Genomic DNA, 22,712 nt, shown 5'->3' on the forward strand with positions numbered 1-22,712 from the left:
AAACAGGACAAAGCCTCTGAGAAAAATGGCCCCCGTGGCTTGGGCTCCCATGATTAATGTGGTCGGAGCCTGGTGGAGCGCCCGATCCATCACGCCCCTGCTGACGCCCGCTCCTCCTTGCTGGCGCCAAATGTGTCTAATTACACAAACGTTGCGCAGCAAATGAGGTGCGGTGTCATCCCTCGTCAGCCCGAGTTGGAGCCTCTGCCTGCCGCTCCGTGCATGGGGCCGCCGCTCAGCTGCCCAGGACCCTGCCCCTTCGCTCTCACGGTCCTAATAGCTCCGGTGGTTGAATGCCCAGTGTGCCTGGGCTCCGGCCAGAGTGCTCCATGCTCTCCTCGGTCCTCCCCACTGCCTGCAGGAGCGCTGCTGTCACCAGCCCTGCCAGACTGCCTGGGCCTGGACTCCAGCACTGAATTCACTGGCCTTGGGCGAGCTGACCAACCTGAGTGGATAAACCTCAGTTTTCTCATCTGTGAAAGTGCATTATAATAGTACCTACTCCATCCACTGAGTTATTTTGAGAATTAAGGGGCATAAAGTTAGTAAAGCATTAGAAGAGTTTGGAAACATTCAATAGATGTGAACAATGGTTATTACTGCTATTGTTATTTCCATTTGCCTGTTAGAGAAAGGTTCATTGTGGGCCGAGGGACCTGTGTGGCAGAGGCAGGCCATGGCATGACCTTGGAGGAGGATACTGTCCGGTGGCTGTGACATAGGAGGCTGGGAAATGGGGCTGATGAAGTGCCCCTGAGGATGGAGAGAAGAGGGGTCTTTCTCCCCCCAGATGAGGAATTTAGACTTTATCCTTTTGGCAGCCAGGAGCAGGAGGGAGTGGTCAGGCTTGTTTTCAGGGGAACGATAGGAGCAGTTAGAGGATGGCCAGGAGAAGTGGGGGACACGGCAAGGAGAACAGCCAGAGCCGTCCTTGTGGTCCAGGCAGAGGAGAAGCAGGGCCGGGGTGACCACACACAGCCCCAAACAGGCGGCTGCAGAGGGGAGGGGCAGGGGGTGGAAACAGCAGAGCCTCCTGGACGGCTTCCTTGTAGACACCCGCACCCCGCCCCTTTACGGGGCCACCCTTCCCGGTCACCTGGAGGTGCACCCCCACAGCACGACTTGCATAGCTTACCGATGCTCAGATGGTTCTGGAAGAGTAAATGGGCTGCCATGGGCTCCTCGTGCAACATTGTTTATCTGTGTAAACCATAGGTGATGGGGAGACAGATGGGCAGGGCGTTGTTTCTGCTGGTCAAGTGGGGTTCTCTTGTGACCTTCCCATGGGGACGTGCTCCCGAATCTCCAAGAGTCCATTTTCAAGGGTGAGAAGAGGAGGCCGGCCATGAATGGGGCCAAATGCTCTGTAGTCTCTCCACAGCCTGGTGACTGTAATGGGAAAGAGGATCCCCTCCACCCCCCTGCCCTGTGGAATCAGGCTCGCCAGGTGTCATGGGGACCAAGGCTGAGGCGTGGCATGGCAGGGCCCCCAGTTGGAGCTCCCCATTTCCTCGGTGGGGCAGTCACCTGAGCAGGAGTGTGGGCTGCCTGGTCCGGGATTAGCTCGTGTCCTGGTAGGGACAGTAGAAGCTCACGCGCCTGGTTCAGGAGGCTGCAGTCCACCTTTGACTCCACGTGTTGCTTGCAGGCTCTTTCCCATCCCAGCCCTGCCCTGGGGCTTCAGAGAGGACCAATTCCAGCTGCTTCCAGCCCACAAGGATTATAGACGCCATCTCATGCAGCAGTTCTCAAACCTGGCCACAGATATGAGCTAAAGTGTGTCTTAAAGATGCCCGTTCCTAGGCCCCAACCCCAGAAGTTCTGGTTCTTTTAGGCTAGGGTGAGGCCCGGGAATCTGCTTATTTTTAGGTGCCCACAGACCAGAGTATGGGGACTACCACAGGCCACCCTGCTTATTGTATAACCAGGAAAGAAGGCCCAGAGCTGTGTGTTGGCTTTCCAGAGTCACCAAGCCAGCAGGCTGTAGGGCTTTTTTCTCTCAGTGGTAACAACTCCGAAATATGGGGTGTCAAAAACCCCTTGGCTCCTGTTCATCACCCACTCACAGATCCTAAATCTATTCGTATTCTCAGCTTGCAGAAGGGGGTGAGAATTACAGAGTGGGGACAGATACAACATCTCAGCCACGAGGGGTGCCCTGCTCCCTCCTCTCGCCTGGCTCCGTACCTGACCTCTGACATCTGTGACCCCAGCACCTGCCTAGATTCTGAACCTGACCACCACTGATCGCTCCCCTGCCAGTGGCTTGATCCTGAGCTGCACTTGGTGAGCACTGCTTCAGCAGCCATGGCGCAAGGCCACCCTGCCTGGAGAAGGAGAGAGGAAGGGGCTCTTGCTGAGGACGGATGGCTCCGGGGCTTACCTTTCCATCCACATAGAGTCACCATGCTGGCCCAGGTGCTTTAAGGAAAGAGCAGGAATGCCAACTGGCAGGTGTGAAGGCCTCTGCCCCCCGCCATCACCTGCACACTTTGTCCCTCATGTGGATTACCCAGAGCCCCTGAGAGAGCTGTTGGGGATGTCGGCACCCTGGTTTGCACAGCGACAGCATGTCAATGGGGACGTTTGGCTCTCTGTTCGTGTGCTCCACGTCAGAAAGCCATTTCTTTGCTGCCGCTGGCTGAGCTCGTGAACTTTGTAGTCTGGGGGGTTCGAAGATGCTTTTTTCCAAGGTTAGTGATCCATGTAGACCACACTGGCTCGCTGCGAGATTAGTAAACGTGCAGGCCACCTGCGTTGTCCTGGGCCCCTGGCAGCCGGTCCTCAGCTGGTCACCGAGGCCGGCAGGAAGATCTGTGGATAGTTTCTTCTTGATTCTTGGCCCAACCCGCCTGGCTCTCAGGACTGGCTTCGTTTGCGTTTTGCAGAGAAGGTTCTCCCTTGGCAGACGTGCACACTTCTTCTTGGAGACTTGTGGAGAGAAAGGGGACTTCCGAAGGGCATGTCTGCCCGGGGCTGGGCCGAGATGCTGGGTGGGCCCAGGGCCGCCCACCAGGGGCCTTGTCCTCCTCCCCGGTTGGGTCCACGCTGCTCTGCCCTCTCTGGGGAGTGCTCTGTCCACCCCGCCGTGGCTGACCCCTTCTTCAGAGCAGCTGGACGGCAGGTGGACACAGAGCCTGTGAAACCCCGAGACCAAGCAGTCTGCAGGGTGCTCACACTCCTCCCGTGGCTGGCTGAGGACCGGGTGACAGAGCTGTGGAGCCTTGGCCCACGGTGATGTGAGTGGCCCTTAGAGACCCCTCCAGGCAGGTCCCTTCCCCTCTCTAGGTGTCAGGATGCTGGGGTCAGACTGACTGAGGAGCACTCACAGCAGCGTGGGTCCAGCGCTCTAGACTGTATCCTCTAACCCTCATCAACACCCTCAAGCGAGGCAGCATTGTCACTTCCGCTGGATAAGTGGGGAAACTGAGGCACAGGGAGGTTGACTGCTGTCTCCGGTGACATTCTCCTAGTGAGTAGCCCAGCTGGGACTTGAACCCAGGCAGTTTGACCCTGGAGGCCCCCTGTCCGCCCTGACCTCCCTGCTAAAGAATCTCCTGGCTCAGGGAGCTTCAGATTCCCAGCTCCTGCACGTGCTCTGCGGCGGGGGACAGACAGCTCATTTATAATGGAATCTGGCCTGTAAAAGTTTCATGAGGAGCGTGTCTGATAAGGCGGCCTGCTCTTTGATCTCTGCTGATGGGCGGCCCCTCGCCGAAGATGAGCTGCCTGGCTCTGGGCTTTGGAGAGAGCCCGTGTGGTCAGCTGAGGGCAGGGGCCGGGGTGAAGCAGAGCTTGATGTGCAGAAATGAGGCGGTTCTGCAGGGGGCGGGTGTGCAGAGCAGGTGCGGGGAGGGGCCGGCCAGGGGGGAGGGGAAGGTCCTGCGAGGTTGAGGGGCGATCTTTCTGGTTCCTCTCCTTGCCCACTGGGCCCCCATCATCTGTAGGCAGAACAAGATGGGGCTGGGGTTCAGATCCTGCCTTTGCCATTTGTCCCCTTTATGTCCTTGGGCTGGCTGTTTAACCTCCGTGAGACTCGGTCTCTCCATCTCTAAAGTGGGGACAGAGCAGCCCCCCTGCAGTGGTCGTGAGGGTTAGTGAGTGCCTGAGAAGCCCGTGGAACAGCTCCTGGGACAGAGTGAGGGCTGGATGGTTGTCTGCTCTCCTTGCTGCTGTGTTGACACTAGAAGGACACTCACCTTTTGTTCCAGGCACTCTGCTGGGTGCTAGGTGGATGGTATCACGTCCAGTCCTCCCAGCACCTTATAATGTGGGTGCTCTTCTCTCCAGTTCATAGAACAGGAAGCTGGCTGCTCCCAGAATTTAAGAGCCTCCCAAGATCACTCAGCTAACGAGGGAGATCTGCCCTCAGGCCTGAGCTCTCTTCTGTGCCATGATTGTCCTCAGAGAGGAAAGGGCTTCTCATTTACAGCTCTAGGGCTACAGTGTGTCAACCCTACTGGCAAGCATGGGAGCAGAACAGTAATCCGCCCAAAGGAATTAATCACTAAGAGTAAAATTTCAGGTGTTGGTGGGGAGGATTGGCCTTTTGGGGGAGGCCCCTCTCCCACTGCATGTGTCCATGCACTTTGGGTGGAAACTGATGCCAGTGCCCAGAGTGCATTCATTTATTCAGCCTAATTCATTACTGCTGGATCTGTGTCCCAAGTGCTGTCACTCAGGGTCACTTCTGCCAGCCTTAGTGAACATTTGCTGGGGGAAATCGTGGGCCCTTCTGCTGCTCTCTGAGCCTCTATTACCACAGCCGGCAGTGCTTCATCTGTTATGTGTCCTGGTGCCCATGAAGCAGAAGTCCGCTGGGCACGGTGGGAGCCCCATCCTTCATCCTCTCCTTCCAGGAGCAGCATCTCTGAAATGTGCATGTGACCTGTCCCGCCCAAGCAAAGGAGAGTGTGGCTGCTCAACTCAGTTGGGGAAAGTTCTCCTTGCTCGCTCATTTCAGGACACTCACCCAGTGCCTGTGGTGTGCCAGCCTTGTGCCCGAGGTTGGGGATACGGGCCTGAGGAGGCAGAGTCTTGCTGCCTGCCTGGAGCTCAGGGTCTGGGAGGGGAAGGGGGAGAAAGTGGGCAGATACAGGGCGGCGGGCTGGAAGAGGGGTCGGGAAACTGGAATGGAGAGCAGGAAGGCGTGGGAGGCCTGGCTCCCCCCTCCCACCCCCAGCCCCGCCCCAGCCCACCAGGGGCTCCACGGCCTCTCTGGGGTTGCCCCTGTTCCAGCGAGGGGCCTCTGCTCCCAAGCAGACGCAGGATGAAGGAGGGGCCCTTTTCAAAGCACAGGCTAATGGACTCGAAGCTTAGCGAAATCAGCAGCACGCCCACCTCTAAGACGACGTTTATCTAAACTATTTGGGATTATCCATCCAGTCTTGACAGGCGTCCAGGAGAGGAAATTCCACACACCGCTTTGGCAGCCGGGCCAGAGCTAAGCGTTCTCACTGTGGAGGTGGCTCCCTGCATGTGCCCCCCCCACCCCCCGGCCTCTTCTTATGCTTAAACCCAGAGCCCAAGTGACGTCTAATGAAACCCCGCTTTTTCTGAAGACCATCCCCAACCCCAAGACCACATGTCTCATTCCCACCCGTGGCTTTCCTTCCAGCTGCCTCGAGTTTGCTCTGTGATGTGACGGTCCCTATAAAGCCATGACTTTCTAGAAGATTCTGCTCAGCTGTGCTCAGCCAAGGACAATTCCTCTTACAGAGAAAGGCCCCACATGCCCAAGGTTAGCCCATGTCACAGGTCACCTGGAAAGGGCCTAACGCAGGCCGTTCCCCCAGGGCCTCGTCCCCGGGGCCAGCTGTGTTCCTGGCCCCCCAGACACATGGATCAGATCCAAGGTCTCTGCCGACCCGAGCTCTGCTCAGGTCCTCACTTTGCTGTGAAAAAGTCTCCTTGAAAGTTCCCTCTTGTTTTTTATGCTTTTTGGTTTTTATGTTTGAAAAAGCTGATAACCTTCTTATCCTTCTGCTCCAAGGGGAAAAAAAAAGTGATAAAGGGTGGGCGATCGAATTAACCCCTGCTGCCCGTGTGGCTAGATCTTAACCGAGTCCATCTGTATGGCCTCCTTTGTAGGCGCAATTTTATAACCTAATTTCCGTCCCAGAACGTCAATGTTTACTTAGTAAGAAATCTGCTCTTTGTCAACTGAAAACAGTGATGTCTTTATTACGGCTCGGCTCTGCAGGGAGTGACAGCTGAAAGCCGGCGCTCGGCGAGGTCTGCTGGAGAGTGCTGGGCTGTAAGGGGAGCGGGGGTCCCAGGGACTGCATGTGTACACAGATGTGTGTCGGTCACAGGGCAGGCATTTCAGACAGGCTGGGGCTGCCGGGAGGGGGCCTGGGCAGCAGACAGATGCCCCGGCCAAGGTGAGTTCCCTACTCAGCCTGCTCAAGGGGCTGTGACAGCACCTGGAGGTCCCACGTGCCCCTCGCTGTCCTGCCCTGGTCCACCCCTCTGCCGTGCTCTGGATGTGGCGTGCATCATCCCCTCACGTCTGTAACGGTTCTCCCTGGTGTCGGACTCCCCTCACAATGCATTGTTTAGCTTTGCTTTGTGTGCTTTATATCATAGCAGACTCTTCTTTGGGAACCAGCTTTTCACCAGTGGCATTATGTTCCAGAGATTCCCCCGGTAATGCACGGGCTCTTAATTCATTAGATCTCACTGCTCTGAAGCCGTCTGCATTGACGCGTGTCTCGGGTGCATCTGTGTTTGTGCTGTTTTGAAGTTATTGCAGTGAACGCTCCTGTGCCGTCCTCCTGACCTAATGTATGCCCGTCCTTTGGAATCAGTGTGTGTCTGAGAATGAAATTGCTGAGTCATAGGGTGTCTCGGGTTAACCTTCTAGGTGCTGCCAGACTTTAGCTGGTTGGTTTTGCCGACACCTACTCCCACTGGTGGGGTTTGAGGGCTCAGCCTGCTCCATGTCCTTATTACCAGGGTGGTGTCATCAACATTTAAATTTTTGTCAAAATGGTATCTCCTGTGATTCTAATGTTCTGTTTCCCATATTACTAATGAAGCTGAGCATCCTTCATGTTTATTGACCAATAAAGTTTCCTTCTCATGAAATGCCTGTTCAGCTATTCTGCCCATTTTTCTATGGAGTTGTCTTTTTGCTATTGATTTGAAGAAGCATTTTATATATTAAGGCTACTCATTCCATGGTTAGTTATCTGTATTGCAAATATCCTCTCCCAGTTTGTGCCTGGTCTCTTCACTCCCATAATGAAGTGTCTGGATGAAGAGACGTTCCTGTTGTAACCTGACTCAGGTGATCAACATTTCCTTTACGATTTTCCCCACACGTTCTCCTCCCACCCAGCCGTCTGGTCTGACCTTCAGCCCTGGACTTTGCTAACTATTCCCCAATATGGCCTCCGTTTTGTGCAGCTATTCTGCTGTCTCAGCACACCAGGCCCGCACCACTCACTGCCTCCTTTGCATTCCCGTATAAGGGTCGAGGCCCAGCTCAGATGCCACCTCTTGCAGGAAGCCTTCTCTGATTGTCCCAGCAGAGTGAATGAATTCTTTCCCTCCCATTCCTCTTTCTGCTTCAGCACCTTGTATACCGTTTGCAGGCTAAAATCAGTGTCCACTCTCCCTCTGTGACCCCAGGGGTCCTAACAGTGATTTTATCAAGACACCGAAGTGGACTATAGGTTTGGGAGGGCTGTAATTTCCTGAGCTCATGGCTGGATCTGGGGCTCTCCACCCAGCAGCATCACCCTAACAGCTGTCTTCACTATGGCCTCATGGGCACTCATGTCCTCTGCTAAGATCTGGGCATGTGTGGATTAAGGGTGGACCCTGGGAATGTTGAGGTTGACCAGACACACCTGGTGTAATACTTATCAGTCAGATTTACGACCACCTGCCCCACTTCCTGGCTGAGGGGTCCTGGCTGAGCCTTCCTTGGACCCACACAGCTCCCCGCCATCTCAGAGGCCCACACTCAGTGAACGTTGGCTGACCAGGCAATGACGCATGAACATGGCAACAAATCAGTGAGTGGCTGGGGGCTGTGGTCCAGCTCCTGTTTACAGTTCTCCTCCTTGCTGCATTACAGACCCCTCCCCCCCACATGGACAGAGCGCAGCCCTGACATGAAGCAACATGCCGATTGATGTGGAAAATGAATTGGGCTCCAGTTTGGGGAGGGGCATTTCTCCAGTGCTTTCCAAAAGGATGCACTGTACATCCCTTTATGATTGCAAACCCCTTAGTATATTTTGAAGAGGACGTGATTTCTGGGACTTTTAAAATTAATGTGTGGAAAACGTGGTGAGCAAGCTTGGCAATGTACAGTTTCACATACCAAAAAAACCCCCAGAAGACCAAAAACCAAAACTAAAATCAACAAACAAAGCCCTTGGAGAGGAGATTGAACTCCACCCCGAGGGGCTGGATGGAGCTGTTTCTGTTTGTCAGGAGGCCCAGGGCAGCAGGCACTGACCCGGCTCTGCAGGGGCCGCCCTGGTGACAGCAGATGCATCCCGCCCTGCCCACCCTGGCACTAGGGGGCCCCAGTTGGGGGAGGAGAGTAGCTCAGAGCAGCAAGGCCAGCTTCGGGGAATCGTTTCCCCTCTAGCAGATCAGTGGGCCCGAGGCCACCCGCCCAGTGGCTAAAAGTGGGTGCCTAGCCCTCAGCAGCCCCACAAGGGCAGAGGGGCCACGGCCTCCCCACTCTGAGCCCTCGGACCTGCCCATGGCCCTGTGATCCTGGTGGGTGGTAGCATCTCAGCCCTAAGGCAGGACCAGTGCACGTGAGCAGGCGGTCCCCTGGGGGAGGGGTTGGCGTGTCAGGGCTGCGTGCAGGGCGCGTTCAGCTCTGGGCAGCCAGTGGGCGTGTAATCCAGGGGATGGGCGGGAAGGCACGCTCCGGAGCCTGCGAGCGCGGTGAGGAGGATGCAGCGCTTGGGTGCCTGCCTGGCACGGGGGGGCAGTCCCTGCCTTGCCAGCCTGCCACTGATGGAGCCCCTACTGGGGGCCAGGCTGCTACAAGAAATGACACATGGCCCTGCACTCTAAGAGCTGACTGTTGCAGAAGAAAGATGACAGTAATAAGGGTGGCGATGCCTGCCACTTCCTGAGGGCCTACCACACTCCAGCCTTTACCTACTATGTTAGCTCCTAACGAATTACCACAAACTCGGGGGCTGAAAACAGCTGAAATCTATACTCTCGCAGCTCTGATCAGGAGTCCAAAATCAGTCTCGCTGGGTCGAAATCAAGGTGTCAGTGTGGCCGTGCTCCCTCTGCATGCTCTCTGGTAGAATCCATGCCTCCCCTCTTCCAGCCTCTGGAGCTGCCAGCATTCCTTGGCTTGTGGCCACATCCTTCAGCCTCCACCCCAGCCCTCTACACTGCCTCTTCCTCTTCTGTGTCAGGTCTCCCTCTGCCTTCCTCTTTTGAGGACACTGGTGCTGGCATTTCAGACTATGTGGGTGATAATCCATAATCGCCTCATTTCGACATCCTTACCTGAATCACATCTGCCAAGTCCTTTTTTCCAAATAAAGTAACGTTCACAGTTCCAGGGGTTAGGACGTGGATGCATCTTTGAGAGACATTATGAGCTCCCACACTAACCCTCCCCTCTGCTCCTCACTCCATATTTGTAAGAGCACTGTTAGGATTGCTCTTTGCAGAACTGTTAGTTTCAGAGAGGCACGCGACTTGCTCCAAGCCACACAGCTAAGAGTGAGCTGAAATGGACCCCAGGTCTCCCGCTACAATGCCTGTGCTCTTCCCTGGACGCATACACTGCCTCATTCATTCATTCATCCATTCATTCATCGGCAGACACATGTTGAGCATGCTCTCTGTGCACCTGGTGGGCACAGGCCCTGGTGCTGGGAGAGCGAGTGAGCAGAAGTGGACCCAGAGCCTGCTGCTGGGGCTGCCTGTCCAGTGGGGAGACAGGCCCCATGTGAGCCCATCACCGCAGGTGCCTGATGATCAGCCCAGACGGATGTGCTCAGGGTGCAGGCAAGGAGCTGCCTTCCACAGGAGCATCTCGTGAGGACCTGACCTCAGCGTGGGGCTGGGAGCTTCTTGGGCAAGGAGCCCCTGAGCTGGCACCTCTGATGGGGAGGATGGGGCAGAGTAGGGATGAAGAGGAGAGGGGCAGGATAGAGGCACAGACATGGAGGGGCAAAGCTGCGATGAGCAGGCGTGGCATGTGCCCCGGACTAGAGAGGAGGCAAGGCAGTGGCCCCCAGGATGCTGAGGAGAGAGCTGCCTCTGGACCGCACAGGATTGTGGGCTCTCTCCTGCTGCCGCTGAGGCCTTAGGTCACCCGGGAGGCAGGCCGGAGGTAAGGTGTGTAGGCCCGTAGCCTTGACCAGGCTGCGATAGGATGATACTGGGTCCTCACGTTCCAGTCCTGCTGCTGCCGCTGACCTCACCATGGTGTGCCGCTGTCGCTTTGGGTCTCAGTAGTGCTGTCTCTGAAATGGAACACAAGGGGCCCATTCCTGCCTGTTTCTGGCCCTACTGACCTGCATGGGAGAAGGTCTTTGAACAAAGCCGTGGGATGGAGTGTCTCTGGATTGCCAAGGGTCTCTGCTTCCGGCTCCTGGCCCCCCCATGTGGGAGAACCTGCCCCGATGGCCATGCTGAGCCGGGGGATTTGCACCCTTCAGCTCTGCATTGTTCCGTGTCTCCAGACAGGCCCCGTGGGTGGGGTACCAGGCCAGATCCCCGCGCCTCTGTCCTCTCCTCTCACCACATGGAGAAGCACGTTGGTTCCTGCCCGTGCGCCTTGGCACAGGCTGTGCTTTGGGTCAGATGCCCTCCCGGCTCCTCCCATTGAGCAAAGTCTTACTCATTCCTCCAGTCCTGCGGAAGCCACACGCCCTCTGGGAACACATCCCCGCCATTCCGGCTCCCGGGGCTGGCGCCCGTATCCAAGGGTCTAGGCGTGCTCGCTCTGGCCCGGCCAGGTGGGCGCTGAGTTACATGTGGCCATGTAGAGTTCTCATCACCTTGGCCTCTCCTTTCATCTCCCTCCAAAAGTCTTGAGCCAGCACATGTGGAAGGGGCCTAGGACTTGATGTGGAAGCTGTGGGCTGGGTCCACTCCTCCACTCTCTGATTTCCTTCTGTCTGCTCATCTGCTAAATCTAAGAAAAGAGATGTGGACGCTGGCTGAGTACCTACTGAGGGCCCAGTGCCGCACTTGCCCTACTCGGCTCATCATCCCACAGCTGCCCTTCCGTGTGTTCCACTGCCCCGGCCTGCAGGCAAGGGCACCATGGCGAGTGTCCACACTAAGTGCAGAGCCGTAATTCAGACCCAGGAAGTCCAGGCTTTACTCACGTGTGTGAGCGGCTCCCCAAGCCTGCACCCCCGCCCCCACCCCCAGGGTCAGTGTGAGGTCCAGCTAAGGTGACATCAGCAAAGGGTCACCAAGCTGAACTCCTCGAGAGCAGAGACAGCAGAGGCAGAAGCGTGCCTCTCGGGGGCCGTTGGAGATGTCAAAGTACCGAGTCTGAATCCGCAGGCAGAAAGGCCACCTTCCGTACGCCCTGCCACTTTGGCTCTGCAGCCTCGAGTGCGCCTGGTTACTGCCCTGGGCCTTGGTTGCCTTCTCCTTAAGGTGGAGGTGTAAAGGCTGCCCTGCAGAGTTGTGGGTGCGGTGCGCGCGGTTGGCGAACGTTGACGGCCTCCTCGGCAGCAGCGTCCTCGCAGCCGTGATTTTGGGCCTGGTTTGGAGCCTGGCCCTAAAATCTTGTCCAGGGGCTTTGCCAGGCCCCCTCCCCAGAGGGAGCGGGGGGAAGAGGGAAGAGGAAAGCCCCTGTAAGGAGAAGCCCTTTCTGGGCTGCCGCCTGCCTTCAGGGAGAGGAGCCAGGCCGGCCAGCAGGCCAGCGCCAACTGGGAGGGGGAAGCGTAGGAGTCCTCTACGGCGACAGAGGCAGCCGGGTGCAGCCTGTCACCAGCAACTGCTGCCTGTCACCAACATGTGCATGTGTGTGTGCACACACCCACACACGAGGAGGCCGGGAGGCAGCTGGCGGTTCCTCTTCCCAGACCCTCCTACTTGTGCCTTGTGCCCACACATGGAAGGGCGGTGCAGCTGCCCTCTCCAGCCCCAGCAGCTGCAGGCAGGACCTCTCCGCCCTCTCCTTCAGGCCTGCAGGCAGGAGGGTGGACAAGCCCCAGGAACGATGGCTCGGGTCTCTGCAGGATGCTGGGCCTGGATCACCGGGCAGGGGGTGGTGTCCTAGTCAAGGCTTGCCGTGGCTGGCCTTGGCAGTTGCCTAAGACAGAAGAACTCAGCTCAAACTGGCTTAAACACACAAACAAATGTATTGGCTCAGATAACTGAAAAGGCCAAGGGTACTAACTTCTAGAGAAGCTGCATCTGTAGCCAGAGACTCAGTCCAAGATGCTGGTTTTACAGCTCTCAGCTCTGATTATCTGTCATCTCAGTCTTCATTCTTGGGCCCTCCCCTCAAGGCCCCCCGCAGCTCCATGCTTGCATCATCCTACCTAGAGAGCACCTCCTGTGGACAGAGAACACTTCTTTCCCAAAGCTTCCAGCCAGAGCTGCTGTTGGGCACATTCACATTTCTGAACTGATCACAGTGCCGGGGCATATGGAATGGTCTGATCAGCTGGGCTCGGGTCATATGTGCCCCACCCCCAGCAGAAGAAGAGAAAGGGTCCAATACAGATCCAGCCCAAAGTGCTCTGTGGGCTCTGCGCCACCCCTCAAGGCATAACCTTCACACATACGTCCGTACACTCCAGCCTTTCACCACACATGCTGTTTCCTTTGTTTGTAATGCACTTCTTCATGAACTCCTATTCATCCTTCAGAACCCAGCCCAAATGTCACCTCCTCTGAGAAGCCTCTCTCACACTTACAGGCTGAGTTAGGGAATTTGTTCCTCTGCTGAAGCCTTTATCAGACTGCCCAATGCTTACCTGATTTGCAGGTCTGCCTCTTCCACTTGGGCTGTGAGGTCCCTGGACCAGAGCAAGTGCTCAGGACAATTTTGTCAGGAATATGAACAAATACACAAAGAAACAACTGGTAGCCTGAGGATCAGGTGAGCTCAAGGTTGGACTGAGGGGGAGAAAGCAGCACGTAAGAGTAGTATCCAGGCTGAACAGCTTGCAGACAGGCTGCCTTTGCTAGTCCAGCTGATTGCAGCCTACAAGTGTGTGAGTGTGTGCACATGCATATCTACAACGTAGGAGACTGTGACCATCTTTTAAAATGAGCTCACACAGCTGGCCCCTCCTCCCATCCTCAAGGCCACCTCCTTGAGTCTCTGCGCAGTTGCCAGAATTCAAGGCCTGGATGGGCCATAGCCAAGACCATGGTTGCCCCCACAGCCGATGGCATGGAAATGGAAGCAAAGTGGGAGGTTGCTGCTGGGGGTCAGCTGCAGTGGCTCAGGTTGTACTAGCAGCCATCTTTCCTGATGAGGTCCCAGGGCACGGTCATCTGTTCACAAGGACTGGCAGCACCCAGTATGCATGGGGACTCTCATTTGTGCCTGGGATGGGCCTAAGCATCCAAGAAAGAGAAGCTCTAGTCCCTGAGGGACTTGCTTTGAAGCTTGGCAATGTTGGTGTGATTTCAGGGCCGCTGGGAAGCCCTCTGTTCCCCCACATGCATTAATAATGCTTGGAATTCTGCCATTTGAGATTCATTCCTTTGGCTTTGTTTGGTCTGTCAAAATGACAACTCTTGGAACATGTGTGGCCGTGGATCCTTATCAGTCGTTCACCACACAGTGTGAGGGAGAGGTTCAACTCCCTCCTGAGAGCTGGAGTGGACTGTGCATGGTGATGGGGTAGGAGGGGGATGAAGACAAAAAGGGAGCTGAAGCAGGTGGGGAGAAAGCTGTTCTGTTCTCAGGTGCTGCCCCTCCCTGACCCTGCGCCCGCCCGAGCCCCACTCACACAGAACCACAGTCATCAAGAGCACCCACTTCTCTGCCGAGGGGACGGGCACAGCACAGGCCCCAGCCCAGACCCACCAGCTTGGTTTGTGGTTCCACTACCTGCTCTCTGAGTGACCTTGGGCAAGAGGCCTCACCTTTCTGGTGTGTTCTCATCTGTAAAATGGGCAAAAAGTGCCTACTGTGTGAATTTTTAACCTAGATTTAGAAAGGAAATACGTGCATGTGGCCCCGTTATGGCTGGCACATAGTCAGCTTTATCTTATGGAGGTGCCAGGTAAGGGCACAGCTAAGTGATGCTGTGCAGAGGGGACATCTGGGGAGGCTTCCCGGAGGAGCTATCTGAACAGTCATCTGTGGCTGTGTTGGCTGGTGGGCCGTGGCCTTGGGTACTGGGTCCCCAGGTCAGTAGATGCTCCACACTCCCAGTTGGCTTGCTGCTGAGAGGGGAGGGAAGGGTGTTAACGCTTGTTAGCTCAGTGCTCAGCACTGGTCTTTTTTCTACCACTCTGGTGAGGCACCAGAGAGGGGCAGCATCCTGGCGGAGGCCACCCAGCTACGTGGGAAGGATCAGGGTTAATGAGGGGACTAGTGCTCTGGAAGGTGCAGGCAGTGCCCAGGGGCAGGGTCCTGCCCCAGCACTTCCAGGCCCCGGCCCCCTGAGCAGTCTCCAGAACCCAGTGCTGCTGTGCCTTCCCCGGCAAGGGGTTGTTTGGCACACCCTTTCATCAGCCTGTGAGCTGACCCGTCTCACTGCCGTCCCGTGTCGAATCTGTTTTCGGGCAGGGCAGCCTCTGCGAGCTTCCTGCCCCGTCACACCAGGCGGGCAGGGAGTCCTCAGCAGCCTTCTCTTTCTGGGTGGGGCCGTCCCTGGGATGGGGGAGCACCGTCCTGGGAGAGAGTGGGACGGACTTGGGTTGAATCATGGCTGTGTCTCTGGCCTCATGGCATGGAGGGGTGACTTCCTCCCTGGACCAGAGTCCTCAGGGGCGAGGGGCAATTGTGTTCACACATCCTCCCAGTGGACGTATCCAAGGTCAGCCGGGCACCCTGCGAGGAGGTCCTGGTGCTTCCCCCTGAGCCCGGGCCCGAGACAGGGAGGAGGGTGCCCTGGAAGAAACGCTCCCTGTCTCCTTGGTGACGGCTCGCGGTGGGAAGGAGGCAACAGAGCTCACCCTCCCCCAAACGGTGGTGACCTGTGGAGACAGAAGTCCCAGTTCCTCCCTGAGGGGACTCAGGCCTCACCTGCCACCCCCCCCCCACCAAGTGCTGAAGAGGGACCGGATTCCAGCCACGCAGGGAAGCCCTTCAGGGGGTATGCATGTTGCCATGACAACACATCACTGCCTCCTGCCTGGGAGAGGCTCCTCTGGCCAGGGGATGCGGTCACCTTGGACAGACCAGGGCTGCCATGTGCCCTAAACGTGTTCCTTTAAATCCCCATATAGTCACTGGCTTCTCTCGTGGCGCCTCCACTATGGTCTGTGCATCCCCTAGGGTAACCCTGGTGCCAGGGAGGCCACTTAGGGCCCCTGGCTTCAGTGACCACAGGCTGCCCTGACCTCCCCCTGGCCAGCGTCCTGCAGGCCCTCAGAACCTCCCCTGTCTCGAGTGTCCAGGGAGGAGTGAGGGGTGTGTGGTCAGGAGTGCCTCACCCTTCTCCAGAAGGCCTGCCTTTTACTGAACTACACGCAGCCTTCCAGAAGTTTACCCCTCAACCCCAGATCTGTGCCTGGCGTCAGACAGAGGTCTCTTCCCTGCCCCACAGGCTCGACCCACAGGCAGTGTCTCCCTGAGTCTCGTCTTCACACAACACCTGTCCCCCTGCAGGAATGTGTGTCTGTCGGGCCATGGTCAGCAGGCCCGAGCCAGCAGGACCCACCCTTAGTGAGAGGGAGAATTTCTCTGGTTCTGCCCGCCCCACCAGACACATGGCACCCCTGCCCAGAGCAAACCATGTCTTAAGCCCACCACACTTAATGCAGTTCCCACACAGGCGGACTGGCCTCTAAAGGTGTGACTGGGGCTGTGACTCGGGACTTAGCCTAAAGGGTCCCTCCTCCCAAGCTCAGTGCCTGGCACACAGACAGGGAGCCATCACTGGTCCTGAAAACACCTCTGAGCACCTGCGGGGGGCCAGTTCCCTGCCAGGTGCTAGTATGCAGAGGTGCCTGGAACACACCCTGCTCCCAGGCAGAACGGGTCACCTGGGAGATGGACCTCCCAGCCGCACCCCTGGGCGAGCAGGGAGCAGAGAGCTCATACTGGGAGAGGGGCCTCAGGGAGGGTGTCACCAAGGGCTCCCCTCACCTGAGCTTATAGGGAGGAGAAAGAATTTACGCAACAAGGTCTAGGGTCCAGGCAGGCATGTGAGCCGAGAATTGACGTGGGCACCAGTGCAGAGCGTGGAAGTGGCTGGGCAGGGCCGTTGGATCTGCGTGTCCACTGCTTTCACATCTGCAAACACAGGAACAAGGGTAGCAGACTGTTGTGTCCAGGCCCGCTGGAGCAGCCTCTGAGTGGGGAGCCGGTGAAACCCAGACGTCAGGACATCTGGATGTCACCTGTTGGGTCCTGCTTTGCACCGTGTTGTAAGCAGTTTTCATGCACGATTGAACATAATCAGTAATTATCTCTGGTTTGCTCCAGCCAGTGGACAAGCCGTTCCCTCTCTGAAGTGGCCGGTGCTAACGGCGCCCTTTCACACATCCGACATCTGGCCCACGTGGGGACTTCCAGGGCCTCCCGGTCGCATCTGGGTTTTGCCCTGAAGTGCGGTGCTAATGTTTTGATTACAGCTCTCATTTGTTCCCTGAAGGCCACATCTCAGACACTGTTCTGGGGACCTCACACTCAGGGCGACCCAGTGAAACAGACACGGTTCTTATCCCCATTTTCCCCACGAGGTGACTGAGGCGTGGAGAGGTTGAATTACTTGCTCAGTGTGACGGAGCCGGTAAAGGCTGAGATTCCAATGCAGGTTTGTCTGATTCGAACAAATGTTCTTTTCTTTGCGCTATGTCAAATCACAGAGAGACCCCTATTGTCTGAGAAATTGAAAATTAAAACCTGGTAAATGTGGTTCCCACGGACTTAGTTGTGGTTTCACAGCTACTTCGCCCCTGAAGTCTGATTTTTCTTTAATGGACGAGTTTTGGAGTAGACGACCCGGAACACCCCCGTGGTCAGCATGCTGATGGCTGCTTAGAGGCCCCAGGCGAGAGGCCTGGTGGAAAGGCCCGTTCTGTGTTGAATGCGGCTGGTGCCTCCTTCAGGGCTGACCAGGGGACAGAGAGACGGGCAGCGGGCACGCCAGCCTGGACCGCGTGGACCAAGCCAGGTGCTCACCTGACTGGTGGCAGGCATCTGAGAAGGGACCCTCTGTTAGGGTTAGAAGGAATTTCATGTAAGGAGAGCTAAAAGGATGTTCCAAAATTTTAGTGGTGGCTCAGCTTTTCAAAACTCTTCTTGAATCCTGGTCTTTTCCTTTACGGCTGATCCGTGACTGAGCGCTTCATACCAGTGATTACCCAATGAAGCCAAAAACTCTCCACCTTCAGGGCCTCTCCTTCTCCCTCTCTTTTTCTCAGTTCTGTTAGGAATATGAGCTCTTTGCATCTTACTCCTGGTATTCGTATTTTCCTGTTCTCTTTTGCATACATGTTGGTAGAAGTCATGCATTCGTTCATTTAACAGACATTTATTCATTACTGCTATCTGTCCAGCCCTGAGCAGGCACTGGGGAAGCAGGAGTGACAGCTTGCACACGTGTGTGGCCCGCTGAGCCCGTGGTCTAGCAAATCCACCCATGTGTGCAGAGAATTCTATCTCCAGCGTAAGACTGGCGGGTGGGCAGCTGCACCAGCATGCGGGAGCTGTCAGTGCATTCGCTGGCTAGTGTACAAGAGTTCAGACTATATGAAGGGTGACCAAGGGGTGTCAGTGTATAAATTAAAAGTGCACCTTGCCCCTTTGCTTCTGCTGCTTGGCGGGCTTCTCTGCACGCCCGCTGCAGCAGGCATGCCTTCTTAGAATGCCCCGCTTTGTCTCCGCAGGCCTCCTGCCCTGAGCGGCAGCCCAGTCATCTCCGACATCTCATTGATCCGGCTTTCCCCGCACCCCGCCGGCCCTGGGGAGTCCCCCTTCAACACCCCCCACCCGTACGTGAGCCCCCACATGGAGCATTACCTCCGTGCTGTGCACAGCAGCCCCACGCTCCCCGCCATCTCTGCGGCCAGGGGCCTCAGCCCCGCTGACGGTGAGTAGGGCCTGGGGTGCTGGGCGGCCGGGCCGCTACTCTGACACTGTGGATTCCCAGCCTCCAGCCCCCTGGATAGTGAATAGGCTGGCATTCCTCCCCGCTACCCGTGAACAACAGGTTTTTAAGTGAATGATGGTGAACGCCAAGAGAATTTGGGTTTTGCCCTCATTTAAGAGCTATTCGTAAACACCCTTTTTCCTACAAATTGTAGAATAATAATAGTAAGGTCTGTTTATCCATGTAGGTCCTATCCTAAGTGAGAGCTTTTTGGTTGCAATAAACCAGAGTCTGCAGAATCTGGTGTTAAGTTAAGGGGATGTTGTATTGGGGTGTCTCCTGGGCCCCAGAGTGGAAGGAAGGGCTGGTTCTGCTTGCTTCTCTGCTTTATGGCCCCTTGCAGATCAACACGGCCTCCACGTGGCTCCCGGGAAGGCTTCCCGGATGAGCGCCAGTGTCTCATTGTCTCCCGGGTCAGATGCTTGGGAGAGAATTGATTGGCCCAGCTAGGAGATCACATGGCCACCCCATCCAATTAATTTGAAACAAAAAAGGGCAGGGTCACGTGGTGCAAATATGGTCTTCATGTTTTTCAAAATATGGTATAAAGTTTTATATACTTCTAGCCCCTGCCCCCACCCCACCAATGCGTACATGCATGCGCACGCTCATACTAGACAGTGGTCAGCGTATTTGGGAGCAGGCCCGCCTGTGCTGTCTTCCTGGGGAGTGCTCCCATCCCACCCCCAGCATGGAGTAGGCATTATCCACTGCCCTGTGCTCCCCACACTGCCCTGCCAGCTCCTCATTGCCATCTTCAAAAGCAACCAGGCTGCCCCTTCTCAAAATCTATCCACTAAAACCTTCCCTCTTGGCCAAGAGTCAGTTCCAGGCTAGAGGACGTGGGCAGCATGCGCCCCTGAGCCCATGGGCAGAGGCTCAGGACACATGTCGCAGTGGGTCCCTCATCACCGTCTCCATCCTCACCAAGGGGAATCTGTCCTCTCCCAGCTCAGCGTGACCGCAAGCTGAAGCCGAGGCCTGCATCAGAGAAGGCTCAGGCTAGAGCTTCACAAAGGAAAGACTTCCAGCCTCTGACTGTGCAGAAAGGCCCCCTGAAGCCTTGGGCTCGTCTTCCTGGCCGTGCAGTCTGCACTTTGCCTGGCTGCCACCAAAGAGAAACCAGACAAGGCGAATGGTTGCAGCCACAGGACTTGAAAGCAGCCAGCCAAGATGTGGCCATTCTCACATGGCCCTTTAGGCTTGGGACCCAGCTCTGAACTCTGCTTGGGTCTCCTGAGTGGTCTTGGGTGAGCTGGGGTCCCCTGAAGGGTTTGGCTGTGTCCACATTGAGCCACCATCTCCTGGAAAGTGGACCATGCTTCTCCCCACCTCTCCTGACCACTCAGCAGGCGATGGGCTTGCCTGGAGTGTGAGGATGCAGGCCAGGCTCCACATGCTGTCAGCCTCGACGTTCACACGTGGCATACTGGGCTCCACGGTCCATGTCCTAATTCCTGAACCTGAGAGCGTTTCCTCTTTGGAAAACGGGTCCTTGCAGATATGATTCAGTTGGGGATTTTGAAATGAACAGATCATCCTGGATTATCCATGTGGGCCTTAAATCCAGCGATAAGTGTCCTTGTAAGTGACACATAGATGAGAAGACAGCGCAAAGATGGGAGTGATGTGGCCACAGGCCAAGGAAGCGGGCATGCCCAGAAGCTGGAAGAAGCAAGGAACAGATTCTCCTGAAAGCTGTGGAGGGAATGTGGCCCTGCTGACCTGGATTTGGGCCTTCTGGCCTCCAGCACCGGGAGAGAATGCAATTCGGATGTTGTAACAGCAATTATCACCACGTCTGTACTAACAGGTTACAGCAGCCCTGGGAAACTAACGCAGGTGGTAAAGGTGGGATTGGGGGGAGGAAGAACCTGGCAGCTGTCCCGAGGCCTGGGTCAGAGAGGGTCCTGAGCGATGTCTGGAGGAGAGACGAGGAAGAGGGCCCTCCTGGAGATCCGATGAATCAAGGACACTGTGGTCTCGGCCAACAGTGGTATAGCCCACGAAGAGCCACGTGGTGAGACAGGGCGGCCCTTGAAGGAGAGACTTTCAATTGATGGACCCACTGATTCTATGCCTGACCTCCACATAAACATCCATGGGGCTCCTACCGCACCCATTTACCCCGGCCCCAGCCCCTTGAGAAAGCAGGGATGGGTTCATCGCCAGCAGGGACTAATTGGCATGGCCCTGACCCCAGCAAGGGGTGGACCAGATACCCTGAGGCCTTGCTGGCCCTGGACCAAGCTCCCAAGTGAGTAGAGATAGTATGACAGACCCGTGCATCCTCTGTGCCACCCCAGAGCCTACCCACAAAAGGCCTAGAAAGTTCATCAGCGATCTGAGGCAGACCGTGTGTGCACTGAGGATGAATGGGCATCCAGGAGGGCTTCAAGGAGGAGGCGGACAGGCAGGCAGATGGGAAGAGGGCATTTCAGGCAGGGACAGGGCAGACAGAGGCTGTGGGCGTCAGCCTGGCTGCAGGCCAGGCTCTCTCTAGAGGATCCAGCAGGAGAGGGTGAAAGGGGATGGCTGCTCCATTGACCGGCTTCCTCTCGCTGCCCAGCGCACTGAGATCTCTTTTGATATTTGCCAAAACTAATAGCTGAGAGGCCGTGAGGCACGGGGTCAGGAACTTGGGCTCCAGGTTTAAACTCCCTGCTGTGTGACCATGGGCAAGATCTTTAACTCTAAGTGCCAGAGTCCTTCTATTCTAAGGGGAATGGCACCGGTGCCCCTCGGCTCAGTGTGGTGGGGACAGTGAGATTAGAGAATGAGCGTGACTCCCTCAGCACTGCACCTGCACACACCCAGCGAGCGCTCAGCAGTGTTAGCTGTCACTGTCGTTTTTAACAGTAATTTGGGTGGTGAATATTCTTACCCCCGTTTTACAGATGGAAAACTGAGCCAGCTCAGAAGTGGCCCCTGCCCAGTTTTCACCCCTGGATGAAGCCAGGACTCCTGACAGGGATGTTTGGTTTCCAAGCTCCATTCCTCCCCTGCCGCTGCACCCCTGTGTGCCAGGCCCCCTCAGGATCCTCTGGAGCCGGGCCCCCTGCCTCTTTGCGAGGCCCCAGCAGGGCTGGAGGTGGATGGCCCAGGGCCTGCAGCTGTGGGACAGACGAGCAGCTTTATCTGGCCAGGCTGGGCGAGCTCTCTTGCGTGTTCAGGCGAGTCTTACCTGGCCAACTGTCTGGCCACCATGACGCCTCCATTTGCATCTTCTTGTTGCTTTGAAGACTGTCCTGGACCATGGAGCCTGTCAGCCCGGAGCTCTGGGCTTGTGTGGGGCCTGGAGTTGGGGGACGAGTGATCATTCGCGGCCTCGAGGAGAGGGAGGAATGAGGGGTGCAGAGGCCTCCATCTGGCCTCCCCGTCAGCAGAAACACACCCCAGCCCACGCTGTCTGCTTGGTGCCACGGGGAGCAGCGGGGGAGGGGACACAGGGACCTAGGGGCCGAGGATGGCACTGAGTGGACTCCTCAGGCCAGGGGTGTGTTTCCCCTCTTTGTTGCCCATTCTGACGGCCTCTCTCTCTCCCTCCCCCGACAGTGGCCCACGAGCACCTTAAGGAGAGGGGACTGTTTGGCCTTCCTGCCCCCGGCACCCACCCTTCAGACTGCTACCACCAGATGACCCTCATGGCGGGCCACCCCGCGCCCTACGGGGACCTGCTGATGCAGAGTGGGGGTGCCGCCGGTGCACCCCATCTCCACGACTACCTCAATCCAGTGGATGGTGAGTGCTGGACCGGGTAGGGACAGGGAGCCGGACAGAAGATGGGGACTGATGGTACTTGGCTGGGGCTGACGGGGGCACTCGCTGCTCCTTTTGGGGGCAAGGAGCCCTGAGGAGGGGTCTGGGCTTTACCCCAAGCCCTGCCACGACTGCTGTCCACAGGGACGAGTCTGAACAACACACACAAATGCTTGGTGAGTCACCATGGGCCAGGAAGTGTTTTCGGAATTGCAGACACCCCAGGGAACAAAGCATAGTAATCTCCGCCTTCATGGAGCCTACAGCTTAGGGGAGAGACAGACAAAGCTGGGAATGGGGTGGGGGCCCTAGGGGGAGTGGGGGTGCAATCTTGAGTGAGGAAATCCTCACTGCAAAGACGCTGTGCGAGTGAAAAATTGAAAGAGGTGAGCCATGCAGAAGTGTGTGGGAAGAGTAATCCAGGCAGCGTGAACAGCAAGTGCAAAGGGCCTGAGGCAGCAAGGTGCCTGCTGAACACAAGAACACCCAGGAGGCCAGTGTACCTGGCACCCAGTGAGTCAGGGGCAGGAGTAGGGTGGGGCCGGAGTTCCTGGGCCAGGCCTGCAGGCTGGGCACGGCGTGGCAAGATGCCGGCTTTCATCCGGAGTGAGATGGGGCCCTTGGAGCCAGTTGGACAGAGGAGTAATGAGATCTGACTTATTGTTAAAAGGAATCCCATTGTAGCTGCAGGTCTGAGAA

At 56.7% G+C, this 22,712-nt stretch overlaps 1 protein-coding gene across 9 annotated transcripts in view; it reads left to right on the forward strand.

Annotated features, from left to right (window-relative positions):
- GLI2 (GLI family zinc finger 2) overlaps window positions 1–22,712 on the forward strand; it is a 252,502-nt gene that overhangs the window by 195,551 nt on the left and 34,239 nt on the right. For 7 of the 9 annotated variants that reach the window (XM_070507496.1, XM_070507498.1, XM_070507495.1 and 4 more), the window contains 2 exons: window positions 17,992–18,194; window positions 21,810–21,995. In XM_070507496.1, coding sequence (XP_070363597.1) covers window positions 17,992–18,194; window positions 21,810–21,995 — 389 coding nt within the window. The remainder of the gene's footprint in view (window positions 1–17,991; window positions 18,195–21,809; window positions 21,996–22,712) is intronic. The other 2 variants (XM_070507501.1, XM_070507503.1) reach the window with 1 other exon arrangement.

This window comes from Equus asinus, chromosome 4 (assembly GCF_041296235.1).
Source record: "Equus asinus isolate D_3611 breed Donkey chromosome 4, EquAss-T2T_v2, whole genome shotgun sequence".
NCBI lineage: Eukaryota > Metazoa > Chordata > Mammalia > Perissodactyla > Equidae > Equus > Equus asinus.